Here is a 17,935-nt window from a genome sequence, read left to right as displayed (position 1 = left end):
CCACCTACCCCTTGGAGAGGGTAAGCCTGGCCTCTATTCTTATTCCACCTCAGCAGGATGCAGAAAGAAATACTAAAGCCGCTGCTGTCTGGCTACACTTACTATCCGCAAGCCACGCCCGAAGCTTCTGGCAGCAGTCTGCAAGTTTGGGAAACATGGTAAGTAGCCACACCACTGCGTGTCCAGTTCTGCACAAAATTTGGTATGCTCTTGGCACTTAGGCAAAGAACTTGCCCCATTTGTGTAGTTACTTAAAGTGGAACCATGGGGTGCCTGGGTGGCTCAGTCAGTCAAGCGTCTGCCTTCGGCTCAAGTCATGATCCCAGGGTCCTGGGATCGAGCCCCGCATCGGGCTCCCTGCTCAGCGGGAAGCCTGCTTCTCCCTCTGTCTCTGCCCCTTCTCATTGCTTATTCATTCTCTCTCTCTCTCTCAAATAAATAAATAAAATCTTTAAAAAAAAAATAAAGTGGAACCCATCTCCTGGTATTAGGACTGGGACGTCGTTTTTATGAAGCCTAAGGAGGCCAGAGAATGAGCCAATTCCCTCCAGTCACACTGAGATATTTCAACCTATGGCTAGATGGCCCAAGCTGGATTTGGGATTTACAGACATCAAAGCCGCAATGAAAAAAATAAATTCCATAACTCTATGTGTAGGAGAGTATATAAAATTCTACCCCAGCTAATGCCTTGTTTGAATTATATGTAGATGTTTGAGTGAACTTAATTTTCCTATCTCCTTAATAGAAAGTTTAAACAGGAGATCATATTATCCTCTAATGCAGTAAAATAACACAAGGACCACACATACCCAAGCCCACCTCCCCTCCCCGCCCCACACACATAGACACACCCTTAAGTCATAAGAAAGCAGTAGATCATTTTGGGTGCCTGGGTGGCTCAGTTGGTTAAGCGACTGCCTTCGGCTCAGGTCATGATTCTGGAGTCCCAGGATCAAGTCCCGCATGGGGCTCCCTGCTCAGCGGGAGTCTGCTTCTCCCTTGGACCATCTCATGCTTTCTCTCTCTCTCATTCTCTCTCTCAAATAAATAAATAAAATCTTAAAAAAAAGAAATAGATCATTTTAATGCTTCCACTTTAGAATTCTTTTAAAACCCTTAATATGAAGTACCTTCATCCATGCCATTAAGAATTTCATTCAACTCGTCTTCAGTGTATTCACAGTAATGCTCTTTCCAGCTGTCCCCGTTCTCACTGCGTAGGACCACCAGTTCCCGCTCCTTTCCTCGAAGGGCAGCAAAATGAGGGATCTCCACGATCACGGGCCTGACACGGTAAGGCAGAACATTCAGTGTGGACGAGATCTAACCAACAGCAAGACAAGCACCTTGACTCTGTCTGTTGCAAAGTGACCTGGAAATTGTTCTCTTTCCCGGCACAGTGGCATAGCGGGCTGTCCTCTAGAGCCCATCGGCTAGCAGATGGTCACACAGGAGCACTCCACCTCGGGGGCACCAATCCTTAAGGGACATGCTGCTACCTTAAGCCAAATAATGTTTCCCTGGGAGTGCATGTGGCATTCTGGAACTTCTCCTTTGATCAATGTAAGTATAACACATTTAACCAAAAGAAATGTGCATGCACATCCATGATGTGTGCCAATCTCCTAAAACATTTTCTACAAGGTGCAAATGACAAAATGGGTTGAGAAGGAAAATGGCTCATATGTTGCGTAATTGGATGTGTTGTAAACGAAAAGATGTCAAAAAGTTAACTACTTGGGAACTAAAGAGACATGCACTCATGGTTTTTTGCATATATATTTTTTTCAATCAAGGGAATAATAGGCATGTGGACACAGCGTGCCCTAACTGAGCAGCACCTCAGCAGACAGCCCAATTGTGTCCCATGCCTATTAGACTCAGGATCCAGAACATGCACTGCCCTGACGATTTCAGGTCGCATTCACTTTCAAAATTTATGGAGGCTTTTGATTTTTCAGTCCAGGTTGCTTTGATACAGACTTCAAATCTATCATAACAACATCATAATAACTAGCACGTAGTACAACTAGGCAGATCTCATGCTTTAAACGAAAATGAAGGTCACAGCACTTTAAGGGAAAAGATATAAAAAACGTCACTCAAAAATAAAAAGTCACATACCACAAGGGTCAGAAATGGTCCACTAAAGATAGGTTATACAGAATTTAAATCATAGGGAGGGACATGTCATGGGCACGATGACAAAAAGAGAAATCATATTGCAGAAGGAGGAGAAGAATGGGGGCCAGCAGCCATCAATTTGTTTTAAGTCACTCCTACCCAAGGAATTTGGTTCCAGGAGGCCCCAGCTGAAGGATGCGGCTGACCAAACTTTCTCCCTCATTAAGTGGGGGAGGGGCCGTTGGCAGGTGAAGTTTACTGAGTACATCCAAAGCAGCAGTGAAAGAAAGAACATAAGTAAGCTTCAGGTATTGTTTTCCACAGAACCCCGGCTGATCAACAGGGTGAAATGTGGTTTCACACTGCGTTTGGTTCTGCCCCCTCCATTGGTCACAAAGAGCAAGGAACTGAGACCCAGAGTGTACAATGGAGGCGCGTGGAAGGAGACACTTAGGTGTTGGATCTGTCCCTACTTAACGTTCACTGCCAGGGCATGAGCCAAAAAAATAAACAACAACAACAAAAATATGCTCCACAGGAAAGACAAAGCTGTTGGGAATATAATAAAAACTCTGACTCTGCAGAGAGGGCAGATGTTTTCATGAATATTCCTCAACAGATGTGGAGTTTCTTAAAAAGCCTAAAACTACCTGAACATAAAGGAGGGAAAGGGGCCTGGTACAGAAGATGAAAGGGATCATTGGGCAATGTAGTCCAACCATAATGGCATTTCTGACGCAACCCAGAACTTCACGGGCTCCTTCTAAATCTCTGGCCATTTAGGAGGATATGGGAGGTGGCTTCTATAATTGGAGAATTTCAGACACCCCTTTTCAGGTGCGAACATAATTTGCAGCAACCTGTTAATCATTTGCTCCAAATTACAAGGCTTTAGAACATTTCCCCAAGTTCTAAAGCAAATCCTCTCCCCCAAACAACACCAGCAAAGAGTACATGATAAATAGGACTTCCTCCCAATTTTTGAGCACAGAGACTTGATATGAAAAGACTTAAATACAATTGATTTGTTTCAAAATATTTTGAAACTTGCCCCCCTCCAAAACTTCATCCTTTTGTCAGTTTTCAGCGGCAGCTAGTCATTTCTTGGCATATTGAGACACCACTTCATATGTAACAACAGCCGTACAAGCGGAAGAAGGAAGAAATGCTAACCTCCGCTCAAAATTGCTAAAATGAGCATGGCAGAAGTTAGTCTTGGTTTTGTCATCTTAATAAAAACTACAACTAAAGAGACTACCGGTGTAATTTTAAGACTCAAGATAGCAATTTTGATAACAGAAACGACAAGTCACATGGAGTAAATTTTTGGATATCCTATAAAGAAAACACTGCTTTCCAAAGATAATCATTCTGTTTCATAACTACACAGGACTTTAAATTTAGGTTTGGAATAGAGTAGTGTTTTTTCTTTATGCCTTTACCATGTGAGTCTCAGGATTAAAAAAAAAAAAAGTACCTACCATTGGCTAAAACACAATCATTCACATTGGGAGCCTAGCAGCTATCGTCATATCCAAAGAGAAGGAATCCTAATTCACCTGAATGTTGAACTCATTCATGCCTTAAAATAAGCAGCATATGACTGGAGTCAAGCACCGAGGTGCTACTTCCAATTTTTAACTAATTTCACAGGGGCCAATCTTCTTTCACGACGTTACCGACGTACCTTTCTTCATTCCATCCTAGGGATTTCATGTAGAGGACACAAGCTCATCGGTGACTAAGCAGGAGGTTTATCAGAAACCCTTACCCAAGGAACTGAGCACCAGAAGGTCCGACTTCGATCAGGCGACTGGCCAGGCCTTCTCCTTCCACCATTGGAGGCATTGTTGCCAGTCTATGGCGTTTGACCAGGCGGCAGGTGACTCGAGTTGGGGCCGTACATTTCCGAGGTGGAATAATGATACGGAGCCCATTGTGTCTGCATCCTCGCATAGCGCCACCTCGAGCATCCACCATAAAACTAACCAGGAAACTAAAAATTAAAATAGAAGATCAGCTGCGTCTTGAAATACCAGAAGCAGATAAACAAGCTTTGTCAAGTTAACTTTTTCTCATACTGCTTTGTTCTTTTTAATGTATTTGCATGGGGGCAAAATATTTGTCCTTAAAAGTTATTTCACTTTATTTCTGTTTTTGTCATTGTTTTAGTTCTTGCATTATTTTGATCTGTAACTAAAGAATTTGGCTGGTTTTTGTTGACATCGGTGATATTAAATACAAACTGTAAATTAAAAATCTGTCCAATTGACTTAGAAAATGGAATGAAATTATATGATGAACACTGATGAGTCTTCTTTCATTATAAATGCAAAGACTTCTGCTTCTGTCTGGGTGTGTCCTGAAAAATCCACATGCTGAAATAATGTCAGGATAGAGTAGAGAGAAAAGAAAAAATTGCAGTTTTTCTAAGTTAATCCAATCTGACTTTTCAAAATTACATCTTGTCCAACCCATTTTAATATAATTCTATAACTTAAAATAAAAAGATTCATAGGCCTTCTCCCAAGGATATATGTACATGCATCCTGCTCCAACATCATCTTACCCAGGATGCAGGTTTTTAACTTACTGCATTCTAAAGGAGAAGGAGAAGCAAAAAATTAAATGTTTTGGATAGAATCAATTTACCGGTTGACATGTACTTTTTCAGTTCCTAAGTAGGAAGCTCTCTGCCATACCGGTCTAACTGAAGCAAAGATGGGGTGGGCAGGAAATAAGATTATAAATCCCCTCCACTCTGTGTTTTGAAGAGAGAAACCCTGGGCTCATGCTGATGGAAGAGATCTGTGCCTCATGATTTTCCCCAAATTATAGTGAACTGCATGTGGAAAATCACAGCTAAAAATTTAGAAATGTAAAGGCTTCTATCTGGCTATTATTTTGCTCTTTTACTAAGTTAATTGTTCATGCATAAAAGAACTATAATCCAAGTGACTGTTTAAGTGTACCAAGAGAAAGGATTAGTTTTAAATTTTCATGATATTTCCTGCGTGATAGTCTTAATGGATCCTGATACAGTTTAGTTCGACTTCTTGTCACTCTGATAGTCCTAACACTCATTTAAGTCTTGGAGGCACTCACTTCCACAAGGAGCGAAAATTAAACCAGGCAATCCAAGTGCTGTTCACAGATACACAAAGACACAAACAAACAGTGTGTACACCCTTATACAGATTACATTACTGTCTTTCCCAATTTAATCGCATTTGCAAGATTTTATATACCAAAACAAAGAGGAAAACAACATACAGGTGTATTATGGATCTACTTCTAGCTTAACCAGCACAAGAACTACATCAGCTTCACCATGTCTAGATGTTGCATCCAGGACAACATTTAAAACATGTGAAAGATATTTTATCCAGGTAAGTTATAGGAAACACAATACATTGATGTTATTTTTAGACAAGTGATGAAAAATATGTTAACATCTTCTTCATAGCAGGACACTGAACTCGTTAAGCATGCTATTAAACAGAAATCCTACTGCTAGTAATAAAAATGGATGCAGAGGAGCTGGAGTGCCTGTCTGAAGCCCATCATGCAGAATGAGACCACAAGTAGATCTGTCACCGTCCTTCCCCCCGCAGGAGCCAGCCCAGAACTACCATTCACACCCAGCCCTCAAGTTTTTAGTAGAGGGCAAAAAGTGGGGAGTATAATCAATTGTTCAATACTCAAGAATGGATGTTTCTGGTCTTTATTAAAAAAAAACAATGAAAAAAGTTTGGCTGCTTTTCTTATTACTAGTCCAAGTATGAATTCTTAAAAAAAAAATCTTTTCTATTTGTGTTTTAAAATGTAGTATTGCTCAAAAGAATGGGAACAAACTGATAACACTTCTAGATGAATACAGAAGTTTCTTCTCCATTTTATTTATTTTTATTTGACCATGCTATTAATGTCAATTTTTATAAAAACTAGGGGCAAAGCTACTAAGTTTCAACCAGTGTTTCTCTAGATACACTGCAATATTTCTGACTTTCCCTAATTGTTTTTTCATCTTTTGATTACCATCACCACTGATGAACAGAACAGGGACTCAAACTCATAAGAAATTATTATAATACACGTACTCGATTTTACCAGTCTTTCTACCTTTTGAAGGCATTTAGGGAACTTTCACACTTATATTACATGCTATTGTGTTTCCACTATATTTATTCCAGTGATGACTTATGGCCTATATGATGTCCCCAACTAGAAAAATATGGAGAATGTCTTCTAGGGGTGCATCTTCTAAAAAGGTGAATGACAGTAGCTATGTTCTTAGCTGTAACAATGTTTCAATAACTACACGTTTGATTACTTTCTCTGATTTTGTGTCATTGACTGTTCCTTTTGAAATCCTCTTTTGTTCTCATTTACTCCATAATTTCCATTTCCATGCCTGAGAAGCATGCAATGTTTGTTACCCTCCTATTGGTGGGCGCCCTGCATGGAACTGAAGACCCTGAAAGTGAAAACATCATTGCTCCTGCCAAGCAGCTCACAGTCTAAGCCCCAGGTTTCACATGATGGTTCTACTTACTCAGAATCACTTCATTTCCTGGTCAATCAGAAGTGAATTATAACCACAAATGGGAGCCACGTAAGTACCATACTGGCAGTGACCTTGTTCTTCCTATGTCCCCCCAGTGCCTAGCACAATGTACATGGAGCACACAGTAGGTAGTCAATAAATAATTGTTGAATAAGTGAATGAATGGAAGAATGAGAAGAGCAAGTTGTAAGAAGTAGTATATATTTATAGCTAATAAAGAGAAAAAACAGCAAAATTGAAGGTAATTTAATGGTTTGGTCTCTGGACAACCAATCCAGTCAGAACTCATTCAAATTACTAGACTCCGATATTTCAGCTCATAAAATAGCAAAATAGTTGGGAAGGACTATACTCAATGTTAAATATCCCTCGACAGGTCTTTTCCTGCTCCCAAATAAGAGACACGATATGTTTATTTCCCCGATAGATGATTAGTAGAAAATGGGAGCAACCAAAAATCAAGAGTTCGAATATAACAGAGGAAACAATTTTATCAGGGGTGAAAATTTCATGAAGAAAGACCAAAGGTTGGAAAATCAAAATAAAAGAACTTAAAGACTGAATCTGCAAGTAGATATATTTAACTCTAAGTGTCTCGGCATCCTATAGAACTGGAAAGTAATATTTAAATACTGCACCCAACCACAGCAAATGGGGAAAAGTAAGGTGCCAATATGTACAATTCAGAGAAAAGAAAAATTACATATCCGAGGAAAACAAGCCTTTGTGTCTTTCTCAACTAACTAAAGGAACTAACAGACTAACAAAAGTGGTAAGTTCTGGTGAGGGAATTGTCTTCAGCCAGAGAAGAAGGGAGAGTTGAGTGAGGGGAAGGGAGATGGAGAGGGAGAGGAGGAAGAGGGAGTGAGAGAGAGTCAGAGGCAGGAGAGTTGAGAGGAAAGAAAAAGAGAAAGAGGTCAAGAGAGAAACAGAAAGGTTAGAAGAACTGAATATTAATTGTCAAAATTGATAAAAATGTTTATAAATTCAGCAAGAAAATACAGAAATCAAACTCAAATAATGTAATTGCAGAATAACAACTAACAAAAAAGCTGAATATGCAGAATTGTACACTAAAAGAATTCTTTGTTTCAAATAAGAAGGAATAAGAGAAATAATGATTCAAGTCCTGATGAAAAGTCTTTTAGATAAAACATGCTAGTTAATCCCAATAGTTTATAATATACAACTGGGTAAGCACTTGAACACTTTCATTAAAAATACCAGACTATCAGAAGGTCTCACTATTTGGATAGGTGGCAGAATTAGTGAAGTTTTTCTGCGATGTAAAAAACAGACTGTAAGAGACCATTTACTTTTTTGTACCACAGGAAAAAGTGAAAGGCTGGAAGCTATGAGTCATGAGATGAATCAGCTCACATACTAGAGATGATTAAGTAAATATGATTTTCTCATATTTTCAGGAGATTAAAACTGGGACAAGATAAACCTGCAAACATTTGGAGATGAAAGGAATTAAAGTAAAAACATGTAATTAAATATGTACAGGGGAGATGATATATGTATGGACTGAAGCTCAGCTCTGCTGCTTGTGAGCTTGAAGACTAAAGCCTAGTCTGTCGATGAGGGAGAATAGTAATATTACCACTGAGGTTGCAGTGAGGATTAAACCATGTGTGGGTAAAGCATCTAGAATTCAATAAATGCTTGTTCCCGTCATTTTCCTTTCCCTACACCCAGATGATTTTATGTATTTTGAGTCTCTTAAAAATTATAGTGCAATACAACACCTAAAAAACAGAGAAACTAACTTTTATTGGGTATCTAAAATGAACCAGGAACTTTGCTAAAGCAGTTTAATGTGATGGTGGGGTTTTTATTAGTTTATGAACTTCACTATTTAAATAAGCTATAAAGGTACTATTATCACAGAGCACAAAATGCAGCAAGCACCATGCTCTTTCCTGGATGTCATCTATCATTAAATTGATCTCTGTCTTGAATTATTGCTGTAACCTCAAGGAAGTCACTTCCTGTCTTCAAGTTTTAGTTTTCTCATCCACTAAATGAGAGACTTCGGCTAAATAAATTCCACGGCGATCTGGTGTTAAAATTCTATGTGCCATTTCCTGTTAACTAAGCTTAGGAAACATACTGAAATGTGTCATGACTGTCAGATGCTCTGTAAGAATTTTTATTTGGAAAATAAACTGCTTTTACTCCAAGAAAGATATATTATTTTTGCTGTATGGTTAAAACAGTCAACGAACAGTTTGGGAGAAAATGTGGACACACGTTGCACTCAACACTGACTGACGACTGTACAGACAAAATTTATCACAGACTATACTCAGCTTTAATTGCATATCTTACTCTCCAAATGAAATTCAGCAATCATGCAAAATAGAAATTCTTATTGAAGTTTTCTAAATTGTGAGAATACAGTGTTATCACAATTTAAAAAGAATAAAAAGCAAAAGCCGTCTGCCATTATGATGCAGAGGATTTGCCTGCAAATACACAATTTGATTAGCTAAACAGGTACATGCTTCAGAGGAGGCAGAAAACAATGATTCTGGTCTTTTGAGGACCATGTCCTCCACCCCAAAAGTTACTAATCCTCAGGTTTACTTTTAATTCATCCAGGACCATGGGGTGGGGACAGGGAGGAGATTACAGCATTCAGAGTTAGTTACTGGGTGAAGATAGGAAAAAAAAAAAAATCTTCAGGGTGCTTCAGTGATCCACATATACATAGCACGAGGGCCTTAAATTAAATCTGATTTCTGGGTTTATGTGAGAAAACAACATCATGAGCTCTTTCTCCTCTGTAATTCCCTTAATTCCTTCCTCGTCCTCCAAATTCTACAGACTGAAAGACTGATGGGAAATCGCTTTGAAAAAATTGGCTCTAATTTGTTAAAATCAATTATTTATCACTCACTGTATTCATGTATAGAAACATAATATTTAGTGTGTGTTTCAGAAAAAGTAAAAGGAGGGATACAAAATTTCTAAAATTGGATAATAAAAATTGTCTTATCTGTAGAAAATCTGTAGTATCATGGTGCATGACTGTATAATAAAAATACTAGCAGGGCGCCTGGGTGGCTCAGTCGTTGAGCGTCTGCCTTCGGCTCAGGTCATGATTCCAGGTCCTCGGATCGAGCCCCGCATCGGGCTCCCTGCTCAGCGGGAAGCCTGCTTCTCCCTCTCCCACTCCCCCTGCTTGTGTTCCCGCTCTCACTGTGTCTCTCTCTGTCAAATAAATAAATAAATCTTTAAAAAAAAAATACTAGCATTAGCAGTCTGATAAGAACCTTTAAAAATAACCTTACTGAAATAATAAAGAACAGATATTTTTAGAACACTGACTAGCATCATCCTATAGCACAATTTCCAAAATATCAAAAGGTTGCACTTAAAGCAGTACTAGAAAGGAAATGCACTATTAATAAACTTTCAGCCTTTGGGTCACCTAGAATATGGCTTAAAAAAAAAAACAAACAACCCTGCTAAGTGACACTTAAAATCATAACCTTTAATATAACTTTAAAATAGCTCACCCAATTTGCATAATTGCCAGAAATGACATTCTTCAGCTCTATGTAGCACTTTTTCTCACAAAAGAAATGGAGACGTGGAGACCCATGGCCAAAACAGGCTTTCACAGTAGGTCTACAATAATTTTGGTGCAAGCCCGCCTGATTTCCAAAGAAATTTTAAAAAGTACCCACTTTCTTTCCACCATAGAGAAAGGGAATTCAGCAATGGCCACAATTTGGAGAAAATAAATCTCTCTCTGTCTCTCTGGCTAGGTATCTTCACACTAAAGCATCCTGAGATGGGGTATATGCAGAAGGTGATGGTGAAAGAGGCAGAGGGGGAGGCCACATGGTCAGAGAAGGAATTATGCAGAAGTTCACCTGCTGTTGTCACGACCAAGACATGGAGAGGAGCGGCTGCAACAGAACAGATACTTTAGCACAGAGAAGGAATGGATAAAGTGAAATATAAAGAAGGAAATCAGAAGTGACTTTCAACTGAAATATATTACTTATACACCAATACAGTATTCATTGAAAAAAAGATGGAAATACAAAGGAGATATAGCTCTATGCAAATGCGGAGAGAAGAGCAAGGTATGGGGGTTCACAGTGACTCCCAGCTGAGGGATTGGATTTGGATTTGTAGCCTTATTCAACACTGGCTGGGGGAGGGATGCAAAATGTCAAGGTTCTTAAAATGAACGTCACAGAGTCTTCGATTTGATGGACATAGTTTGTCTCCAAACTTTTCATTCACACTTTTTTTAATACTTTCAAAATAATGGTAATGCCCTTTTGGGCTTCTACCAAAGAAACGCAAACAGAAGAGGCACAATTTAAAGATTAGCTTCAATGACAAAGAGTAGCATCAACTCTAAGGTAGAGCAGGTAACATTAATTACCTACTAGTAGGTAACAAAAAACTATGCAAAGAGTGCTTTTCTCAAGACTTTCATTCCCTGCTTTGTGGTTTGTTGTCCTCACTGGTCATATTGTCTAATCCCACTTTACAATCCTTTCATGCCTCTTCTACCCGAGTCTGCTCTTCTGTAAAACCTTCTGTAAGTTTTCATATGATTCACTTGCGTTTTCAACACCTGACAATATACAAAAGGATACATGCTGAATGGACCAGAAATCCAACCTTACAAAACAGTTGTTTTGCCACTTAGAAAATAATTTTCTTCATCCAAAGGAATTTACTTTCCTGTACCTTAAAAAAACTAGGGTGTTTGAAATACTTAAACAACTAAATTAACTGATCTAGATATTTGATAAATATTAATACTGTCAAATGAGAAACAGTCTTGACTTCCTTGAGTTTCTAAGATCAACTTCCACTACTTGAGCTAGTTGCCTGCACAGGTTTTTTTTTTTTAACTGATTTTATTTTTTAGAGTAGCTTTAGGTTCACAGCAAAATTGTCAACATGTTTTTATGAAAAAGAAGTCCTTTAACAGATCACTTTCTTATGGACTTCTAGTAGCATAACATCATGAAGTGGCATTTAATTGCTGGCACTTGCCTGGCATTAAGGAACTATAAAAATAATACCATTGAAATAATAACATTTAAAATGAATCACAAAACTATTACTAGGAACTGTGCCTTTCATTTGTTAATTCATTACGCACTTCTGAAATGGAGAAGAATTATAAAATTCAAATTCTTGCCCAAGCTTATGTTGGTATGATCATGACTGGGATGCTAGAAACTGATTAGACTGTGAATCAGGAACACAATCCAAAGAACAAAAACAAAAATATTACTGTGAGCCTTTCTTTTGCCAGATATTTGCTGTATATATTGGGCAGAACAGATTTTTTTAAGCACTGATACCTACTCTTTTGTAGTCATCGACATTAGTCAATGGAAAAATAAAAGAAAATTACTAATACTGCCTACTGGTAGAAGCTGTGTCTTCTATTACTCTAAAATCCCTTTATGGAATCAAACAGAACATTATACACAAAATTAGTGGCATGTACATAAAAAAGCGGACTTTGTTATCTCCTTTGTCTAAAAATCATTTATTTCTTACATTTTGGGCAGATTTTGAAGTGGCGTAAGAATTCTCTCAATTAAAGAAAAACTTAGTTCCTTAAAAAATATATAGAAACTACTACACAGGTGCCTCGTGTATAATGAACAAGTTGAAAAAAAGAAATCATTATTGGATGATATTATGAAAATTATTCATATACTTTAATACCATGGTAGCTTTCAAATACCACGACACTCAAAATCATTGTGTTTTCCGTGTAAGTATTCATCCCATTAGAGTCGTCTGTTGCACTGTGTTCATTCAAATGCTAGAGACCTAACTAGATGACAGATTACCTGATAAAAATAACAAGTTAAACATCACCATTATGAATTGTACTGTAGTGGTATTGTCATTTAGAGGATTCAGAATACATTCTGCTTAACTGATTTGCAATTGGTGAAGGATTTAGAAGATGTGTATGAGGGTTATATAAATAATCTATTGAGTACTTATTCTTTCTAGGCAAAATGCTAATTATTTAAGAAGCATTTAATCCATAAAGCTCCCCTCTGGGGTCCATAATATAACACTCATCTTACAGACAAACTGAAACTCAGATATTTTACATAACCTGCCCAGTGTCACATACGGAGTGTCAGGGTCGGGAGCTGAATTCTGACTGGTCTGACTCCAAAGCACACTCTTAACCATCATGTTATCTCCCTTCCACGAATTATCTTTCAACGATAGAGAGGTGTGTTTCTTAAAGGTAAGGGCTAGATCTTACTTATCTGTTTTCCTTACTGCCTGGCATAAAGTTTGGTACTTTCTAGAATTCAACAATGTGTGAAGAAGAAATAAGTGAATGGAAGAGATTTAAGAAAAAAGCATTTGAGAGAACTAGGTATATGTTAATTACCTAGATCTCCCCAATAAGCAAAGCTTTATCAGGCAAAGTTGTTCCTTTCTAACGGTGTATACATAAAACATACATATTTGGACTATTGGTGCTTGTAGAAAATGCCCATGCTCAGGCCACAACAACAGAGATTCAGATGTAATTGGTTTGAGTTGGGGCCTGGTATATTTTTTAAAGCTCTGAGGTGATTCTAATGTACAGCCAGAGTTGAAAATTAGTTACAATCAATGATCATGTTTGAAGTTCATAGAAAATTTGGTTTATTACAGAACAAGAGCTTAAAGACCCTTATCTTAACAAGTGGTTAACTTTTAACCACTGGATGATCCTGTTTCATCGTAAGTTATCAACTAGAATGCATATATCTATGCATATATCTAGTTTTATACAACGGGTATGTATATTGATGTCCTTAAACTGGTATTTTATTGCCCTTCAGCAGTTAAAAGACTTAAATAATTTACTTTAAAAAAGATTTCTTAATCTTGAAAACTGAAGTATTATGATAACACTTTGACTCTTGCAAATTCGGCTACTGATAGTAATCACACTTTGCCTAAAATAATCTTGTTACTTTGTAGGCTGGATATAGACTTCAAATATTTTATTACGGTTTCTAGATTTTATTATCCCCTGATACTGTAGGTCCAAGCCTCTTTTCCTCCTTAACACTGTTGAGAAATTTAGTAGCAGAATGTAATGTTATGCTCTTAGAATAATGTACAGATGTCAGATTTTAATTATCTCATTTTATACCTAAAAATATGTTAGTAAATTTGGATGAGGTTTAACTTGGTTTTTACTCCCTTGAAATGACTCTGGCATCAGGAACTGGCTTTTACTTATTTAACAAGGAAAAGAGTATTATGATTATTTTTAATATCTGTATAACTAATTTTATATTCTATGAGCCTGTAGTAGAAAATTAGACTAAAAGTTCCCAAATTTGTAATGACAATATCTTCGAAAGCTTTTCTGAGAGAATATTTTAGAATAATAAAAACAAGAAAGCATCCACCACTCAAAATAGTTCTGGGGATTATGGATAAGGAGTTTGGGATAGTAATTTAAATCAAAGTACTGCACAGATAAAATACAAGTGGGGCTTTTTTAAATGAAAATGAAAGTGATTAAATGAAAAATATTTTTAAGGTTTATATATAATAATAAAATTACTATACAAGTTGAAACTACCAAAATGTAAGGGAAAAACCAATTGTGAAGAGGGTTACAATTTAAAATCCCTAAGAAAATTATTTTCTGCATAATTGAATTCTTGCACCTTACAAACATCTTTAAGTATGTTTAAAATTATTAACTCAAAGTCCTACTTTTTAATGAGTTTATACAAACAGGCAGCATTTCTTAAGTAATGACTTACATATTATCTGGATGACTTTTATAAGGTGACTGAGAACCTGATTGGTTGCATTCAAATTTCCCTTTTTGGTATATCCCTACTTCAAACAGCATATGAACTCCTCTATATATCTTTGTGATTAAAACTTCTGTAGACATTGTTTTAAATGCATGAATATGTGAGGAAAGGCATTTATTAAACTAGTCAGTTAATCTTAGTACATAGAACTTTCTAGAAACCAAATGATCCTGCTCCTCTTTTTAAGATGTCTTTAAGACAAAATGTGAATAGTAAGGAGCCCACTGGTATATTCTGGTTAGTTAGCAAGCTGTCTGATGCAATTCTACTAGTTATTTTAAGACAATAGTTTTTCTATGCTGAATTCAACCCTTTTTGCTTGTCCATTTGTGCAGGTAGAGTCCACACTGGATAAAGCATTGTCATTTACAAGTTTAAACAAAGGTCACTTCCCCTGTAAGCTAGCCACCAGCTAAAGCTACTGGACAAAGCTGTTATTTTCACGCTCATCTCTTTTTACCTCTTGATCTGGATACATAATATTGATTTCCTCACCCTGAATGAATAGGGCTGGAAGAAAGAGCCACGTTGTCTAAGTTCTCAGTGCCCCAGCTGAGACGGTAAGAATTCCTTTCTGCCTCCTTGGCTAGAGTTGACACCTAAATACAAAGAACACTGGATTTAATAAAAATACTTTCCTTCAATTAAATAAAACATAGTGAACTCTAAAAAGTAGTTATCACAGGAAGGTGATATTACCATCTTTTCATGTAAAAAAATGATGTAAGACCGAGCCATTTAAAATGTGTTTTATAATACATTCCCATTTAAATTATACTATCGACCTAAGACCACATTTGTGTAATTATCATGAAAGAGAGTAGGTATTCACATCTACTTCTCTATATCCAACCAGCTGAAACTGATAAAATCACACCTAAGATTAAAATATTCCATAACAACCTCTAACAGTTTTCTGATAACAGATAACAATTTTAAATATAAGGTGTATTTTTACCTGTACCTTTCATTTTCTATCTTAAATGCACCCCATCTCACTTTTTCCTTTAACAGAGATTTTTATAAAGATGTTAATTTTTATATATAATCTCCACAGAAGAATTCAGTAGAGCTGAAGTAACAAGCTGTATCTCACTTTAGAAAAGCCCTCAAACTCTTAGCCCAGCTCGTCAACTGAATTAAGATGATTTCTTTTCAGATGGAAAAACTTTCTCTGGACATTTCCGGCAACAGGGAACGTCCGAAAGCTCTCCAGAAAGCTGAAATGACAAAGTAAAAAGTCACGTACCTGGTGGCTGGGGATGACAACTGTGTCGTCAATCATGGCACTGTCCCTCAGGTAAGAGGCATGGCTCAGGGTGTGAGACCTGTCGGAACTGAAGGATCGGAGGCTGGTAGGTTGGCAGGAGGCCATGGTCATTTACCAACAGCCGGAGCAGGGTTGGGAGGATGGAAGGATGAGCCGAGCGGGAGAGTGAAAAAAGCGCGCTATTAGCTAACAGTGCAACTTCCAGGGGGACATGAATTGCCACCGCGGGAGAAGGAAACACAGGTCTCTGTGTTGCCCTCCCTCTCTGTCCAACACCTAAACGAACACATCTTTTGACTGGTTCCTAGCACTCAATGGCAAGGGCACAAGGGAATCCAGAAGTTAAAATCTGATACTTCTAATCTGATTTATTTTCTCCCCAGAAATCGTTGAAACCAGCAAACTGCAGCTCACTTACTGCCAGGACAAGAGATTCACACAGGAAATTATGCTAGAAGAGACTGCTTCAATCTGTGGTAAATGTCAATCTCCCTGCAACTAAGCAAAATATTAAGGGGGGGAGGAATGAGACCCGCCTCAGAAAGAACAGAAAGGAAGCACGGGTTTCATCCTCACTCATTCTCCATTCTCTGCATGCCTCATTCTCCTCCTCTCCAACTGCGAATGACTGACCATGGGTGCATTCCCCTGGAAGGTACAGAGTGAAATGAACTGTGGCCAGATGCATGCTTCCTGCGGAAGTGCAGTTCCTCTTGTTTGTCTCTGGTGTCTCCAACAATGCTTTCAAAGGGCAGCATTGTTCCCCTTTGCATGTCCTCTGTGTGGTGAGTGAGGCACCAAAGAGTGCTGGTTGCTGTGGCAGTAAGATGCAAGAGCACAAGAAACCGTTTCTAAGCACCAACCCAGGACACAGACACATCTGTCAGCGCAGAAACAAACCGCCAGAGACACAGCCGAAAACGAGGTTTGGCTTCAACGTGGGATTTAGGCCTCGGGAATTGATGCTTTGTATATTTGAGAAGCCTGAATTTCCGAGTTCTGAATTATATATGCAAATGTGATGGGTAAAGCTTGACATTTGCATAAGTGCAATTCATTCCTTCCTAATCAATTTGTACGATCAAATGACAAATAGACTGATATCTCAAGCTGTATTTTATACACATTAGTCCAAGAATTAAACATCTGTATTCAAAATAGTAGCCCAAAGCCCATAGGGAAAGAGAGAGAGATGCAAGCTTTCACAATATTTACAGAAGCAAAGTTTCATTTACTTTCAGCTAGTAGGTATTTGGCCAGTGAAGCACTGTAGAATTATGGACTAAGTGTCAGGTTAGCATATTTCTTAGTAGAAACTATTTTCATTTTGCAAATAGACCTAATTTTGTGAGCCACATACTGTCATTTTTATGAGCTGTCGATATAGCCAACTTCAATTATCTTTGAGGAAATCATCATTTGGTAGATCAATCATAGTACTTGAGGGCCTTCTCCATCCTATTCTGTAGTTTTTTTTTAAATTTTTTATATAATTATTATTTATTTGAGAGAGAGAGTGAGAGAGAGCATGAGATGGGGGGAGGGTCAGAGGGAGAAGCAGACTCCCTGCTGAGCGGAGAGCATGATGCGGGACTCGATCCAGGGACTCGGGGATCATGACCTGAGCAGAACACAGTCGCTTAACCAACTGAGCCACCCAGGCGCCCTCTGCTGTAGTTTTTATGCCCCCCAAGTAGACCTGGAATATTAGAAGGTAGGTGACATGAATTAAAGGAGTTGACTGTCTGATCTTGTATAAATTTTTGTTTATAATAAAACGAAATCTAAATATAATTCGGTAATTCACTATTTTATGTTATATAGGTTCTTGAAGAAGACTGAGGCTCCGGACACAGCCAAGGCAGGGGCAGCCCAGACGCCTTAGTGAGACCATCCGTAGGGGTTTTAGTCCTGGCAGCCGATACTGGGGCTGGTTTTACAGGTGTGCAGTTGGATTTTGATGGTGCACTTCATAAACAGGTCCCAATTCACCCTCAGGGAGAGACCAGAACTGGGTGGATGTCTGTCTACTTAGGAATGAGGTATGAAACAGCTCATTTGGCTGCAAGCACAGAGCTGCATTTTGCACTCAATACACCAGTAATAAAGGTGGATTTG

General features: G+C 38.0%; 1 protein-coding gene across 28 annotated transcripts in view; it reads right to left on the bottom strand.

The window, feature by feature from the left end:
- The window catches only part of ANK2 (ankyrin 2), a 224,613-nt gene that overhangs the window by 46,464 nt on the left and 160,214 nt on the right, over window positions 1-17,935 (bottom strand). For 12 of the 28 annotated variants that reach the window (XM_045880551.3, XM_045880553.3, XM_045880561.3 and 9 more), the window contains 4 exons: window positions 15,797-15,899; window positions 15,043-15,146; window positions 3,899-4,123; window positions 1,134-1,288 (listed from right to left, as the gene is read on the bottom strand). In XM_045880551.3, the coding sequence (XP_045736507.1) occupies window positions 1,134-1,288; window positions 3,899-4,123; window positions 15,043-15,146; window positions 15,797-15,899 (587 nt within the window). Of the gene's footprint in view, window positions 1-1,133; window positions 1,289-2,286; window positions 2,386-3,898; window positions 4,124-10,581; window positions 10,618-15,042; window positions 15,147-15,796; window positions 15,900-17,935 lie in introns of all 28 variants that reach the window. The other 16 variants (XM_045880548.3, XM_045880571.3, XM_045880554.3 and 13 more) reach the window with 4 other exon arrangements.

This window comes from Mirounga angustirostris, unplaced genomic scaffold (assembly GCF_029215605.1).
Source record: "Mirounga angustirostris isolate CCGP_5_RB_7025 unplaced genomic scaffold, mMirAng1.0.hap1 SCAF_2, whole genome shotgun sequence".
NCBI lineage: Eukaryota > Metazoa > Chordata > Mammalia > Carnivora > Phocidae > Mirounga > Mirounga angustirostris.
The sequence above is the reverse complement of the archived record's forward strand: the minus strand, read 5'-3'. Positions and strand labels throughout refer to the sequence as shown.